This window comes from Diabrotica virgifera, chromosome 4 (genome assembly GCF_917563875.1).
Source record: "Diabrotica virgifera virgifera chromosome 4, PGI_DIABVI_V3a".
Classification (NCBI taxonomy): Eukaryota; Metazoa; Arthropoda; class Insecta; order Coleoptera; family Chrysomelidae; genus Diabrotica; species Diabrotica virgifera.
The window spans coordinates 1,487,738-1,503,794 of NC_065446.1; the positions used below are offsets into that span (position 1 = coordinate 1,487,738).

General features: G+C 34.6%; 1 protein-coding gene across 1 annotated transcript in view; it reads right to left on the reverse strand.

The window, feature by feature from the left end:
• Positions 1-16,057, reverse strand: part of LOC114324395 (uncharacterized) — a 437,385-nt gene that overhangs the window by 25,639 nt on the left and 395,689 nt on the right. The window contains exon 8 of the mRNA XM_028272222.2: positions 2,580-2,671. Coding sequence (XP_028128023.1) covers positions 2,580-2,671 — 92 coding nt within the window. The remainder of the gene's footprint in view (positions 1-2,579; positions 2,672-16,057) is intronic.

Here is a 16,057-nt window from a genome sequence, read left to right on the forward strand (position 1 = left end):
GTTTAAAAAATAGGAAATAAATTTGAAACAGACATCTTTTAATGTGCGGTAGCGCAAAATGCTCAAAAATTGGTAAAATTCACATATTAGCACCTTAAAAGAAGGTGTGTATCTTCTAGACATAAGTTGTGCGATAAAGTCAGGCAACTGCCCTGTGAAATTATCTGTTTCAGAACTGTGTTCACTTTTCCACTCTCGATGGTTGACTACATCTAACAGAGTTTTGAGACTGTATGTAAGTGTGGTTTGTTTAGAGCCGCATTGGACAGAGACAGATTTGCCAGTGTAGTCGCTAGCCACCACTAAAGGAGAAAGCACCACAAGAAGAAGAAGATGTAAGTGTGGAAACGCCTTCAGTTAAACATAAATTGTTAGTATCCTTCATTCTTAAATCATACATGCATGTATGGTTCAAAATAAAGAACAGAAAATACATAACAGATGGACATGAACACGTTTTATAGGCTATCAAATCAACCAGATTTCTACCAGAGAATTTGATTAAAGTAGTTGATCCTGTAATCGAAAGAAATGCATTTTTTTCCACCCAGAGCTACCGAGAATTTGTCACCTGATGAGAGGACATAAATACGTATTAGTTCAAAATATAATGCAAGGAAAAATAGAAGGAAAACGGAATCCAGGCCGTAGAAGAATGTCATGGTTGCGGAATTTGAGAGAGTGGTTTGGCTGCACCACTAATGGTCAGCTGTAAACAAGGTCAGGATAGCCTTGATGATTTCCAATCTCCGATAGGAGTGGCACAAGAAGAAGAAGAATCACTGTCCGTTGCCTTACGTCTCGGAGCCAGAACATTTTCTTGCTCTCTTGCATTCAATTTTACCCTTGATTATAAGTTGAAGGAACTAGTATTTTTCTTTCGCGTAATGTGACCCAGACACGCCGTTTTCTTTTCTTGGTGGTTTCAAAAAGTTGGCGTTCTTGGTTGAATATTTTAAGGACATCTGCATTTGTGACTTTCGCCGTCCACGGTATCTTAAGGATACGGCGATAAAGCCATATTTCGAAGGCTTCTAATCTGTTTATATCCCTCGATTTGAGTGTCCAGCCCTCTACGCCATATAGTAGCACCGACCATGCGTAGCACTTAGTAAATCTTAGTCTCAGTTGAAGATCGAACTCTGAACAGGTCAGTACCTTCCTGAATTTTACGAAATCTTGTCGAGCTTAGTTAATGCGACATTTTACTTCCCTGTCAGATGCCCAGTCTTCAAAAAGCCACGTTTCTAGGTATTTAAATTTGCTCACTCTTTCAATGGACTTGGTATTCAGTGTTATGGTGGAGTATTCAAGTGCATCAAAGTTTGCGGAGATGATCATGAATTTGGTCTTTTTGGTATTAATCTCTAATCCCATTCGCTTGCTGTATTCTCCGATTATAGTGACAGGTTGTCGAAGGTCGACTATGTTGTCACAAAATTAGGATACCATCATCAGTATATCGTATGTTGTTGAGCAATACTCCATTCACTTTGATTACCATCTCTGCATCTTACAAACACTATTGAAATATGGCCTCTGAATAAATCACACATCCATGTCGAACACCCCTTCTTATATGTATGTGGTTGGATATAGAATTGTATACTTTTAATTGTGCCGTTTGATACCAGTACAAGTTTTTCATGCAACTTATGTATTTTTGGTACAACTACATGCAACGGTGACACTAAATAATAACAACAATATCATTTTAAAGTCTTCTACTTTAAAATGTATAATATATGTCTTAATTGCCGAAATAAATGAGTCAGATTAAATAAATTAATAGAAGAATTTTTTACTAAGCAACAACATTTTTGTTTAATTCATTAATATTTTTTGTATTTTGACAACGGCATCCGATTTGGACGTCGAAACGTTAATAAAATCATTTTTTAGTAAAATTGTGGCTTATTTCTCATCAGTAACTAGTTAATTACAAAAACTCCACAAGAAAATAGCTTCAGAACAACATATAAACTTAAACTCCGCCTAACAAAGCTACTCAGTACAAAGTACAGTCAAGAAGTGACTCGTTTGATTAATTTTCAGTAGCGTAGTGTGCGAGCCATAGTTGATAACCAGTTGATAATTCTAGTTACCAACTAGTTTAGTTTCTTTCATAGAGAAATAACTTCTTGTTATTTCTCTATGGTTTCTTTTTAGTAGCTGTGTGTGCGAAAGGCCTAAAAAGCACATGAACACGTCCTTAATCTGATCGTAACAATTTTGGACCAACATGTACCAATGGCATTTTGAGTTTAAGATATTAGCGATGGTTTTATGGGGCTTTTATTGAAATGCTGAAAATTTTATTAAACTAAACGATAATCTTAACTGTAAATGTTACAGAAAAGATAGCTCCAACGATTTTACGTAATGAAGTTATAATGCGGCATATAATGAAACATAAAAAGAGAAAGTCAGCGAACTGCTAATTGAGCTTCTAGACAGTTATGATGGAATCAAAATTTTCATGGATTTATTTAACACTATTTATTCAATGTTCCATCAGGGAGTTCCAATTTATCAAAGGTTTACTATTTACATGCTAAAATATATTTTAATATACATACCGACATTTCTGATGATGGATGGTCAATAAATATCATTTCAGATTCCTCCCCGTCAAGTAAAATTGAAACAGTCCTCTCTCCGAATTCATCGTCTGAAAAAGAAACATATAATTATATAAAATTATATTTTCTTATTTGTTACTTTTTGTATACATTTCATCCTGTTGCACACTAAGTCTAAACCATTAAACCGTAACTTTGGCATTAGAATCGTCTAGATTATAATATTGAGAAACCCAGAAGTATAAGTATGTGACAAAAAGTACATTTTGAGTAAACGCCGTTCAAATGTGAGCCTTCACAGTAATTGCCATGATTTTTAATGCTAGTTTTTCGTCCTTGGTTTGGTAATTGTAGGAGCTATTATTATTATTTGTAAAAAAAAAGAATGTGTGTGTACTTTGTACGCACGTAAGAAGTTATAGGTACTTCTATTATATAATTTCAACGAAATAAATATACTTAACAGTTACAATACCAAAAATTAACAATAATTACCAAAAATTAACCAAAACGTAACAATACCAAAATAACAAAAAAATGAATATGAATCGTCCAGGATTTGAACCCGCGATCTCTCGATCTCTGGTACAATGACTAATTTGCACTGATACATACATAATTTGAAAAATTAGCAACGAACTGCATACTGTCTGTCTGCGCATGCGCCAGAGAATTATAAAATTTCACCCTTGATCGTAAAGAAGTATAACTTTAAAAATTATAATTTTATTGACTTTATTCATTTTGGAGCTACTTTTAGGTTTCTAAGCAGCACTTGTACCATTTTACTTCTAACAAGTGCAACATAAAACTAAAAATGTAAAAATATCATAACGTTTTTATATAAATGTATTCTTCACCATATCACTAATACATAATTGGCATCTAATTCATCGACATCAGTAGTCCATTCTTTCACGGTTTTTGCTCTAAATTTTAAAGAACCGCTTGGATTGACATGAAATTTGGCACACGTATAGCTCACATGTCAAAGAAAAAAAGTGATATTGTGCCGATGTGTGCTTTTGCCCTGGGGGTGACTTTCACCCCCCTCTTAGGGGTGAAAAAATATATGTCCAAAATAAGTCCGGAAATGGCTAAACTGACTAATTTTAAGTAACTTTTATTCTATAGAGCTTTTTCGCCAAGTAACACTTTTCGAGTTATTTGCGAGTGAATATGTTCATTTTTCAACAAAATAACCACATTTTTAGACGGTTTTTCGCAAATAACTCATAAAGTAAGTATTTTGTCAAAAAAAAACGTTCTTAGCAAAAATATAGCCTATAAAAAGGTAAAAACAATTGTGTATACGTTAGGTCTCTGGATCTCGTAGAACCAGAGTTATAGCCAATGAAAAATAGATTCATATTCACCAAATTTCAAATACTTCAAATATTTCGACGTGAAATATCCAAAAAATTAAGCACTTTTTGGGAAAAACCCATTTTAACTTTTTTAAAGTGTTTAAAAAAAGCTTTATTTCTGTTTTTACAAAAAGTTTCTGGCATTAAATTTAAGCAAGTTACGCTCAAAATAAAGCTGGTCCCTTTTGTTTTTGCAAAAAAAAATCGGGAAGACCATCCTCTACTTAGCAACTTAAATGAAATTAATCGTTACCGCTCCAGAAATTATTTTACTTATGTTGTGTTTATATGATCTGTAAGTTTCATCGGTTCAAAGTGCTTATTTTTGAAAAAATTTGGTTTCAAAGTAATATTTTTAAAAATAAAAATTTTGAAAAATATGCTTTTTTTTCAAAATAACTTAAAAATTGTTAGAGATACCAAAAATCTCGAAAAACAAAAAAAGTCAGATTTGCTTTTCTGAATATCATGTATTTTCTTGTTTTTCTGTTAGACAAAAATTGATTAAGATTTGGTGTTTCTAAATTTGCATACATTCGTGATCAGTGATTCGTTCAACCCCTTTTAACAACAGCCCTTTCAATAATAAGGACTTTGAACCGATGAAACTTACACATCATATAAACAATATATACACGAGTCAAGAAACTTGTGAAGTCGTACCGATTAAGTTCATTTAAGATACTAATTAGGGGGTGATTTTCTCGATTTTTTTACCAAAAACCAAAGGGATTAACTTTATTTTGAGCGTTACTTGTTTAATTTTAATGCTAGAAATTTTTTTATAAAACAAAAATGAAGCTTTTTTTAAACACTTTAAATAAGTTGTAATGAGTTTTCCCCGAAATGTGCTTCATTTTTGGTTATTTCACGTTAAAGTATTCCATTTGGAATTTGACGAATATGAACCTATTTTTCATTAGCAATAACTCTGCTTCTGCTAGGTGTAAAGACGTGATATATACACCATTTTTTAAAATTTTTTACAGGCTATTTTTTGCTTAGAATGTTTTGTCGACAAAATACTACTATTTAAGTTATTTGCGAAAAACCGTCTAAAAGCGTGGTTATTTTGTTGAAAAAATGAACATATTCACTGCCAAATAACTCGAAAAGTATTGACTTAGTGAATAAACTCTATAGAACAAAAGTTACTTAAAATTAGCCAGTTTATCCATTTCCTGACTTTCTTTGGACGAATATTTTTTCACCCCCAAGAGGGGGTGAAAACCACCCCCAGGGCAAAAGCACATATCGGCACAATATCACTTTTTTTCTTTGACTTGTTAGCTATGTGTATGCCAAATTTCATGTCAATCCAAGAGGTTCTTTAAAATTTAGAGGTTTTGCAATATTTTACCGTTAAAGAATGGACTACAGAGTGATAATGGTTATCCAAATCGTCATTTTCGACTTATGCTTCTTCAAAGTTTGCTAGTTCTCCATACTGTTGACCATCATGTCGCAGATTTATGAAAACCTTATGGTAAATTTAAAGTACGTAGTTGAGTAACTGTTGAAGATTTAAGGGCTTAAGGGCAGAGTTTTGCTAGCTCGAGTGGGTTTCATAGATAGCTTACTAAACTCTTCTATTCTACCTCTAGCTGTTTTCTTGTAAAACAGGGTTAAAGCTTTATCCTGTTGAAGATGTAACCATTGTAAACTGTGTACTCCACTTACGCTCTTCTTGAAGTATAACGCAAGTGTTTGAAAGTCTAAAAAATCGTCAATTTCCAATTATACTGTAAAGAACTTTCTAATTGTAGAAGTTACCAGCTCCATCCAATGTTGAGGTACATACAAGTTCTTTTAGGTTCTTTTTTTTAACTCCATCAAAAATTCCCTTTATAAAATGTATATTTATTTAAATACCCTTAGAGGACTACAATAATTACAGAACGCTTTCGCACTCTAAAAAGAGCATCATCAGTGTGTGTTGTTACAGGCATGACATGCTGAGCCACCAAAAATACATAGGTTAAAACTATTTACTTAAATATTGACTAATATCTTCTTCTTGTAGTGCCTATCCGTTTCAGATGTTGGCGACCATCATGGCAATCTATACTTTGGTGCACACTGCTGCTTTAAAATATTTGTAGTTGTTGTGTTGAACCGCGTACGTAGTTTTTCAGCCAGGAAATCCTTCGCCTTCCTGTTCCTCGCTTTCCTTCTACTTTTCCCTGCAAGATTAGTTGAAGCAGTCCATATCTTTTACTGTTCCTCATGACGTAACCGAGGTATTCAATTTTGGCTGATTTTATTTTGATTAACAGCTCTTTTTTTTGCATTCTCAGCAAAACACCCTGATCAGTAATGTGGTCGGTATACGATATCTTCAGGATTCGACGATAAAGCCACATTTCAAAAACCTCAATTTTCTTGCAGGTGGCGTCTGTGAGACTCCACGACTCAACTCCGTTTAACAGTATAGGAAAGATATAACATCGTAGTAACCTGATTTTTATGGGTATCGACAAGTCATGACATTTGAATAACTTTGCCATTTTTTGAAATGCAGATCTTGCTTTCTCTATCCTACATTTGATTTCTATGGAATGGTCTCAATTAGCATTGACGTTCGTACCAAGGTAGGTGTATGTTTTTACTTTTTCTATTTGTTGACCATTCACACTGATTCTTCCAAGTTGTTGTTCATTCTTAGAGATCATCATACAATGTGTCCACTAAGAGATCATCATACTAATGTCTTACATTGACAAAATAATTGAAAAATCCAATATAGATACAAGGATGGAGATACTCCTTAAGGTTATGGCACTTGGGTATTATATAACTCCCACGAGGCACGTGAGTTGCTAAATAGACAATATTATATCTTCACATTGAGGATGGTAAGTGGCAACTGAAGTGACTTAGGTAAGACCTTTTCAGATATATTTCACACATATTTTTATATATTTTCTGTTTAATATGACCGCTAAAGAATTTTTTTAAAAGTTTTTATCTTGAATTATCTCTTTTTAATGTTGATATACAGTTGATCGAAACAGAATAATTTAATTTTGACGTTACGAATATGTATACTTACGAACTGTCGCGGTTACGGACCGTCGTCTTACGAACTTACATCTACATCTATACATGCCATTCCCGCTTGTCTTGTTTTTGATCAACAGTAATGAAAGTATCCCCCGTGTGGGATGCGGGCCACTAAGAAGAATACACCCACAGGATCTCCTCCTTGTCGTAAAAAGCGACTGCAGGAGCAACTGACCGTTGTCCCTAATTAAAATTCCATCTCGTCCTTTACCTACCTATTTACCTAAAACCTATTTCAACCACACCCCGAGTGTTGGATGAGTCTTTTTGACCGTGTTTGAGTGGATGGGGTCCATTTTGTGCGGAGGGTGTGTGTGGCATATATATGTCGCGCACCCTACACACAAACTGCGTAGCTTGCGCCTCTTACCATTCACACACTCCTAATTTCCCCAAACTTTGACCGGAAGGTCGATAAACGTTCCTGACGGAGGGCAGCAGCGACCGCCAGTACCAAGTTAAGGCGTATAGGAAATTATCCTGAACCGGCCTATTATTGGAGTTTCACAAGCGGAGCTGTACCAGCAGAAAGGTTGTGATACTTCGATGCAATAGGGCAGGGGAAACCATTGCATAATCATTCCCAAGAAAGTTATGCGTGATGTCGTCGAATGAAATGCCTCGGATGTTGTCACGCAATCCGGTTGACGACCGGCGCTACCTTGAGTCCTGGTCAAGTAGTGCAAAATTGGCCACCGGCTCCGCAAATGTTAATAACCAGGCATCGTGTGGAAATTCAGCTACTGGTCTACAAAAAAAAACTGAAACTCAAACAAATATTGAAGGTCGGTACATGGAACGTACAAGGGCTAAAGACGATCACAGGTAAGCTAGCAATTATTGAAAACGAGCTAGCAAGATACAATATAGAAATCTCTGGACTACCTGAAACTAATTGGTTAGGAGAGGGCCATTTCAGAACACATAATGGCAATTATATTTACTTCTCTGGCGCTGAGACCCAGAACTATACAGGGGTTGACATTCTGGTCTCACCAAGATTACAAAAGTCTGTCGTCGAATTTAAAGCTGTGAGCGATAGGATAGTTCTCCTGAAGCTGGAAGGCAAACCATAAAAACTTAATATCATACAAGTTTATGCGCCAACCAGCACATCAGATGACATAAAAATCGAGGAGTTCTACGAACAACTGGAAACGACAATCGCCAACATACTAAATAAAGAGCTTACTTTAATATGTGGCGACTTCAATGCAAACGTTGGCAACACTACACAGAATGACGACATAAAAAATGTACTGGGGAAGTTCGGCATAGGCCAGAGAAACGCAAGAGGAGACCGTTTAATCGGGTTTGGTATCACAAACAATTATTCTATCATGAATACTCGATTTAAACACCATGTACGTCGACTTTAAACTTGGAAAAGTCATGAAGATAGGTCTAGAAATCAAATAGATTACATCTTTACCAATATTCGCCAAAGATCGTCAATTCAAACAGTCAGATCATATCCAGGGGCGATATGCGGATCCGATCACACTCTCCTCGTAGATAAAGTAAAGCTTAAAATTAAAGCGCCCAACAAACGAAAAGAGACAAATAGGATATAACTAAGAAAGCAGGACGACTTTCTCCAGGAAGTACATAAAATAATGCCCTCTATTCGTAACGGAACATCACAAGAAATATAGGAGACTTTTAAACATTGTGTAACAACACCAATTGATCATCCAAAGATAAATAATCCTGTGAAACGGAAACACTGGATAACAGATAAAACCTTTTAAATCATTGAGAATAGAAGAAATCTTTGTCAAAGTGGTGTGCGTAGTGAAAGGGAAAAAGTTAGTTTAAGAAACCTCAATAAAGAAATAAAACGAAGATGCAAGGCAGATAAAAAACTGTACTATCAAAGTATATGCAAATAAATTGAGAGACATGATCAGAATAACCAGCCGAGAGATCTATTTAGAAAAATACGCTACTTAACAAGAGACTTCAAAGCCAGAACTTGGGCCATTGAAGACAACACTGGAACTCTGAGAACAAACAGAGAAGATATAACAGAGACATGGAGATCGTATTGCAGGGACTTATATAAAGATGATCAACGCCAAGAACCTGTTAACCAAATCTCTGACGAGGTAGAAGAAGAACCTGATATACTTGAAAATGAAGTAAGACTCGCGATCATTAAGCTCAAATATAATAAAGCACCAGGTCCGGATATGGTAGCAGCAGAAATGCTGAAAGCCACAGAAGAAACTGGCGTAAAATTCTTTTCATCTACTCTGTAACCAAATATGGCATTCTAAACAATGGCCTGAAGACTGGACAAAATCTACAATAACAACAATTCATCAAAAAGGCAGCTTCCATAAATACGACAATTATAGAACTATTTCTCTTATATTACATGTCAGTAAAATAATGCCACATAATCAATGAGAAACTAAAAACATTCCTTCAAAGAGAAATTCCACAAGAGCAAACTGGATTTACCAAAGGTAAAGGTACTCGAGAACACCTGTTGAATATAAGAGAGATAATCGAAAAATTTAGGGAATTCAATATTCCACTGTATATATGCTTTATAGATTATCGTAAGGCGTTCGACAGGGTCAAGTGAAGACATTTATGGCAAATACTGAAAGAAGTAGGCGTACCCCAACACCTTATTTCGCTTATAACTGAACTATACGAACACACTATTGGATCAGTTAAAGTGCTTGACACACTTTCAAACGAATTTCATCCAGAACGGGGTGTCAGACAGGGATGTATACTATCTCCACAATTATTCAATATATATGGAGAGCATATTATGAGAAGAGCACTTGAAGGATGACACACAGACCTTGACCTTGCATGACTTTGCAAATAGTCAAGCAGAGCTGATTGATCTAATACGACTGGTTGAAAACGAAAGTCAATTATTTGATCTGCAATTAAACATATCAAAGACAAAGATCATGATAGTGGATAGACTACATAACGATCATCCACACATAACCACAATTGTTCGGTTTGAGGTTGTGAGCTCATACTTATATCTGGGATCATTAATCACAAACACAGGGTCACTACAAGAAGAAATAAAACGTAGATGTGATCTAGCAAAAGTCTCCACAGCAAAAATGACCACAATATGGAAGGACTGTCAAATTTCAAGAGCTTTAAAGATGAGGTTGATCAACTGCTTAATATTCCCAATACTAACCTACGGATGTGAATCTTGGACCCTGAAAAATTCGGAAAGAAAAAAGATAGACGCCACTGAAATGTTCTGTTGGAGACGAATGCTACGAATTCCTTGAACCGACCATAGGACAAATAATTCAATTTTATGAGAGCTAAAAGTTAGCCAACGACTCTCCAGTAAAGTCCATCTCCAACAATTAAAATACTTTGGACATGTTATGAGAGCAAATACAGAAAATATGAAAAGACTCACTATACAAGGAAAGGTGGAAGGCCGAAGATCACGAGGAAGATCCCCAACAAGATGAATCGATCACATTACAGGAATATGCAAAAGACCTATGCATGAGTTAAAAGAAATGACCAGAGACAGAGAACTTTGGAGACGGACAATACACGACATCACGTCGACCACTACACTCCCTCCGGGGGGTCAGGATTGAAGAGAGAAAGAATAAAAGTATAAGCAAACTAATTTTGTCAAATTTTCTATAAATCAATAATTTAAATTAATTGCATAACCGAATTAACTTTCTATTTCATAACCGAATTAAATTTCTATTTAATTATTTAATCAAAAGCCATATTTAAATAGCCCTAGTTAAACCTCTTATGTCCTATCTATCCAGTTTACGAGTAGGTAGGTACTTTGAATAAATTAAATTATCTGAATTTAACTCTTAGCTTAGCTCATAACGCAGGAAAGTTGCTTATCTTTACACTTGACAGCTTAAAACTAAACTGAAATGCATGAGATGAAAACTGTCGTGTAATTGTGTAATTAATTGCTTCCTCGGAAGCTCTCGTCTCGAGTTTAGTAGACAATTTGAAAATATCACGCTTTAAATGCAGAGCAAAAAATATCTTCACATTGAAATGGCATAATATTATTTCATTTAAAAATTTAATATTCTTCCACGAGATAACATTTCGCGAGATAAATGGGATTAGTGAGGTAAGGTATTATTTTACTAACAGAATTTCGCCGTAAACAAATTGTACTTAATTCTGGCTTTTTCTAAAATTGTTTGTTCGCTTATGAGCCATATTTTTAGTCATTCTTCTTTAGGTGCCGCGCCGTGTCCGTATTCAGACGTTGGCCGTCATCATGTTTACAAGTTCCTGAAACCTCTCTCTATCGGCTGCTGCCTAAATAATTCTTCCACTGTGAAACCACATCCCTGTCTAATATTACGCAACCATGAAAGTTTCTTTCGACCAATCCATCTCTTTCCCTCCACTTTTCCTTGTATTATAAGGCGAAGCAGATGGTATTTAGGTCCTCTAATTATATGGCCGAAGTATTCTGTTTTTCTCCTCTTTATGATGCTTATGAGCAGACGTTCTGAATTCAGCATTTGAAGATCATCTTCATTGGAAGTGTGCTAATCCCACGATACCTTTAAGATTCGTCGATAGTACAACAATTCGAATGCTTCTAATTTATTTAGCATTGTGGTTTTTAACGTCATGTTTCACAACCATACAATAATATAAACCACACAAAGCAATTCAGGACCTTCTTGCGAATATTCATCGACCGGCTTACGTTACATAAAACTAGTTTCCAGGTCATAAAAACCTTACGTGATATTTTGATCCTGGTTATTATCTCTTCATCACAGTCGCAATCTACATTTAACCAGCTGTCTGACACAGAACTAGACACTTTGCACTATCGGATCCACAAAGTGCAAATTTTAATTCAAAAATAAAAAGACTATTAGCCCAGTCATTAATATTCCAATCGACATGTTCTGGTCTTCTTCTTCTTAAAGTATCCTGTCAGTTGCGAACGTTGGCTATTAAAGTCGGTTCGCTAAACTCAGACACAACTGCCTAGTGATTTTAGTAAGTAATTTTACCAATTTGGCAAAATTGGCAAACAAATAATTACCAAATATTTAATAATTAGTAAATAGTTAGTAATTTTGCCAATTTTGGAAAAAATTGGCAAAAAACAAAAAAATTACCTACTAAAATCACTACCCAGTTTTGTCTGAGTTTAGCGAACCGACTATAACAGGGCAATTCTGATCTTGTTGGCTAGCATGGTACTTTTGAATAGTTCGACTAATGTGAACCCGAAACACTTCCGCAGATTTTGGAGCCATGAAAGCCTGCCTGATCCTCGCTTACTGTCTATTTTCCCCTGGACAATCAAATACAGTATCAGACAGTACAAAGTACAGGACAAATATATACTGCGTTCCACGGTCACCTTTCAGTACAGAGTCTTATGAAGAACAGTGTTGCCAAGAGATATTAATATTTATATTAAATAAATTTTAAAACATTTTTATACCTCACTTGCTCTATTAAATTTGTCAGTATGTATGAGGAATCTTGTAAGCTGTCAAAGCAAAGGGAGTTTAGCTTGGTGGTAGCGCGTTCGACCGAAGTACGAGAGGTCCCTGGTTCTAATCCGTGTGTTATCTAATTTTTTTTTTATTTTTAGTATTGTTTTAATAAAAATTTTTGGAAAGTAGTAAGCAAAATTAGTTTAATCTTTAAATACAAATAACCCGTTGAAAGTATATTTATTTCGTTGAAATCATATAATAGAAGTATAACTTCTTGCGTGCGTACAAAGTACACGTGTTAAAAAGTACATTATTAAGGCACTCATGTGAATTGCAGAACTCCCTTCGTTCATTCTGCAAACTTTCACATGCGTGCCTTAAAATTGTACTTTTAACGCTTATATCATAAATAACTATTAAATGTAATATTAATCACAGGCTAATTCTAATTAATATTCAAATGATATATCTTTAAATATCGTATAAATATCTTTCATAGTACCTATCTATGTATTATTTAAAAAGAATAAAACCCACAGATTTTCAAATCAAGATGTTTTGGACTTCTGAAATATTCTATTTAGACGGACTTTTAAGTTCGTCTGCTTAAAACCAGCAACACTGAGCTGCAAGGTTCCATAAGTTTTATATTGGGATATGCTGCCCACATAGGCCAGGGTAATAAGACAAAAATATACCCTGTTCGTGACACTTCAGCAGCCAGGGTACTGAAGCGTTTTTTTGACAGGTACTACCTATAGGAACAAATTATAACTATTTCCTGCGTAGGATCTGGCGGTCATTTGTATTTATAAACAAATAACTGTCAAAAAATGGCATTTCCCCCCTTTTTTTTCAAATCAACGGAAAACAGTGAAACTTTTGATTTTTTTAGTACAAATTACTTCGACATTATGGAAAAGGCTTTAAAATGACGTATTACATAGTTTGATAATACTCATTTATTGTTAATATAATTGCGAAAAAAGGTCGGAATTGCAAAAAAAAAATTTTCTCAATAACTGTTGTAAAAATTAGTGTACAGCTTTGAAATTTTTGTCAAATGAGGGTTCTTTGGTGCTTAATATGTGATAAAAATTTCAAAGCGATTCATTCAATTGTTTATATTTTATTCAAATTGTTTATCCCCGAGAGCATTTTTTTTGCAATAACATAAGTCAGAAAAAAATGACCTCAGAACCATTCCACAGGTGTCAAATGAAAGAGCATGAGCTACATTTTCAACATGGTTTAAAAAAGTGAATAAAAAATGCATTTATTAGTAATAAATAATTATGCAAATGTATCGTCAATTTTTCTATATAAACTTTTTGAATAACTTTTTCCAAAAAAATGAACTTTTTTACCCTGTTTTAAGTGCACAACTACAAAGTAATGTTATCTATATCATAATTGATAAAAATTGTAATAAATATGTATAATTTCTTATATAACAAAATAAAAAGTTTATAAGGAAAGATTTACGATACTTTTGCATAAATATTTATTACTAATAAATGCATTTTTTATTCACTTTTTTTAAATCAAGTTGCAAATATAGCTCATGCTCTTCCATTTGACACCTGTGGAATGGTTCTAACGTCATTTTTTTCTGACTTATGTTATTGCAAAAAAATGCTCTCTGGGATAAACAATTTGAATAAAATTTAAACAATTGAATGAATCGCTTTGAAATTTTTATCACATATTAGCACCAAAGAACCCTTATTTGACAAAAATTTCAAAGCTGTACACTAATTTTTACAACAGTTATTGCGAAAATAATTTTTTTTTGCAATTCCGACCGTTTTTCGCAATTATATTAACAATAAATGAGTATATCAAACTTTGTAATACGTCATTTTAAAGCTTTTTTTTATAATCTCGAAGATATTTGTACTAAAAAAACCATAAGTTTCCCTGTTTTCCATTGATTTGAAAAAAAAATGAAAAATGCCATTTTTTGACACTTAATTCTTTATAAATATAAAAATGGCCGCCAGATCCTACGCAGGAAATAGTTACAATTTGCTCTTATAGGTATTACCTGTCGAAAAAACGCTTCAGTACCATGGCTGTTCAAGTGTCATGGAAAAAACCTTATTACCCTGGACTAACACTGCAAAGTGACTGCGGAACGCAGAATAGATATTCAAGTTTTTTTTTGTTTAATTGTGCTCACGATTTCTTTCTCTTTTCCGATTCTGTGGATTACCTCTATGTTGGTCACATGTTTGTTCCAAGATATACGAAGAATGGATCGGTACACCCGCATTTCGAATATTTCTAGTTTTTTCGTAGCAGTTTCTGCCAGCGTCCAGGCCTTTACACCATATAGTAAGGTTGGAAAAATGTAGCATTTAACTAGACGCAGTTTTAGGGGAAGAGATAAATCCTTCCTTATGAGGAGCTTTTTCATATTGTCAAATGCTACTCTAGCTCGTACTATTCTCGCCTTAATTGTGTGCCCTGTTCTCATTTTGAATTTACGTTGGTGCCAAGGTATATATAAGATTCTACATGGTCAATTAGTATGTTGTTTATCCGTAACTGTTGAGCTGGTGGTAGCATTTTGCTTATTAACATCCATTTTGTCTTCTTGGAGTTGAGGCCCAGGCCGTATTCATCACTAACTGATTTTCAACCCTTTCCATGGCCTACCGTAATTCAGCTATGCTACTGGCAAGGATCACCGTGTCATCGGTACAAATGTTCTGTTGCAAAATGTTTACATGTTTTGGTGCCAAAACATAAACGTGCCATACGGTGTGCCCTCGTTAACAGTGGAACAGTACAGGCATTCTGACTCTGATTCAAAATTCTATCAATATGTTTCTAACCGAATTTGCACTTATTCGAACATTACCGGCTGTGGAAAGATCTTTTCGCAGTTGTCTAGCTGTAACATGGTGTGTAGGCAAAGTCTGTAAATGTAAATAACGTTCATGTGTACGGTCCGTGCACCTGGAAAGTCCTGGAACTAGTCTACTTGTGTATCCTCCACTTTCGCTATACCTTCTTAAAAATCTTGAAACGCTGGATTGCTGGATTCCCATAACAGAAGCAAGATATTACTGCGATAGTTCATATCCAATTAAAGCTACAATTTGGGCTGCTTGTTCTTACGTTATATTGCTTATTTTTTTTAAGAACGCACCTCCTCATTGACATCTCAAGAAGACATAGTGCACAGATCAAATTCTCGAACACAAATGTCCAAAATAAATATTCTTCTTTAACAACGTTTTTCGGCAAAAACACGCTTCAACTTGAAATGTTATGGGTTTGTAGACATCAAAAGCAGACCATTAACGAGTATTATAACATTCGACTAAAAATTAAAAATTATTTTTAAACTTTTTTTCTGTTTCAAAATACGATGTATGCGATAATTTTTGTGATTGGTGTATTTTGAAGAGAAAAACATTCTTCTGTACGACGAGACTAAACCAAAAATATTATTGTTACATTCAACGGCTTCTGACATCAAACTTGAGGAAACTTCTAATACAGTTAAATCTGCTACTTACCGAATTACAAATCACTTACAGATAAACCCTTCTTTAAGTTATCTGGA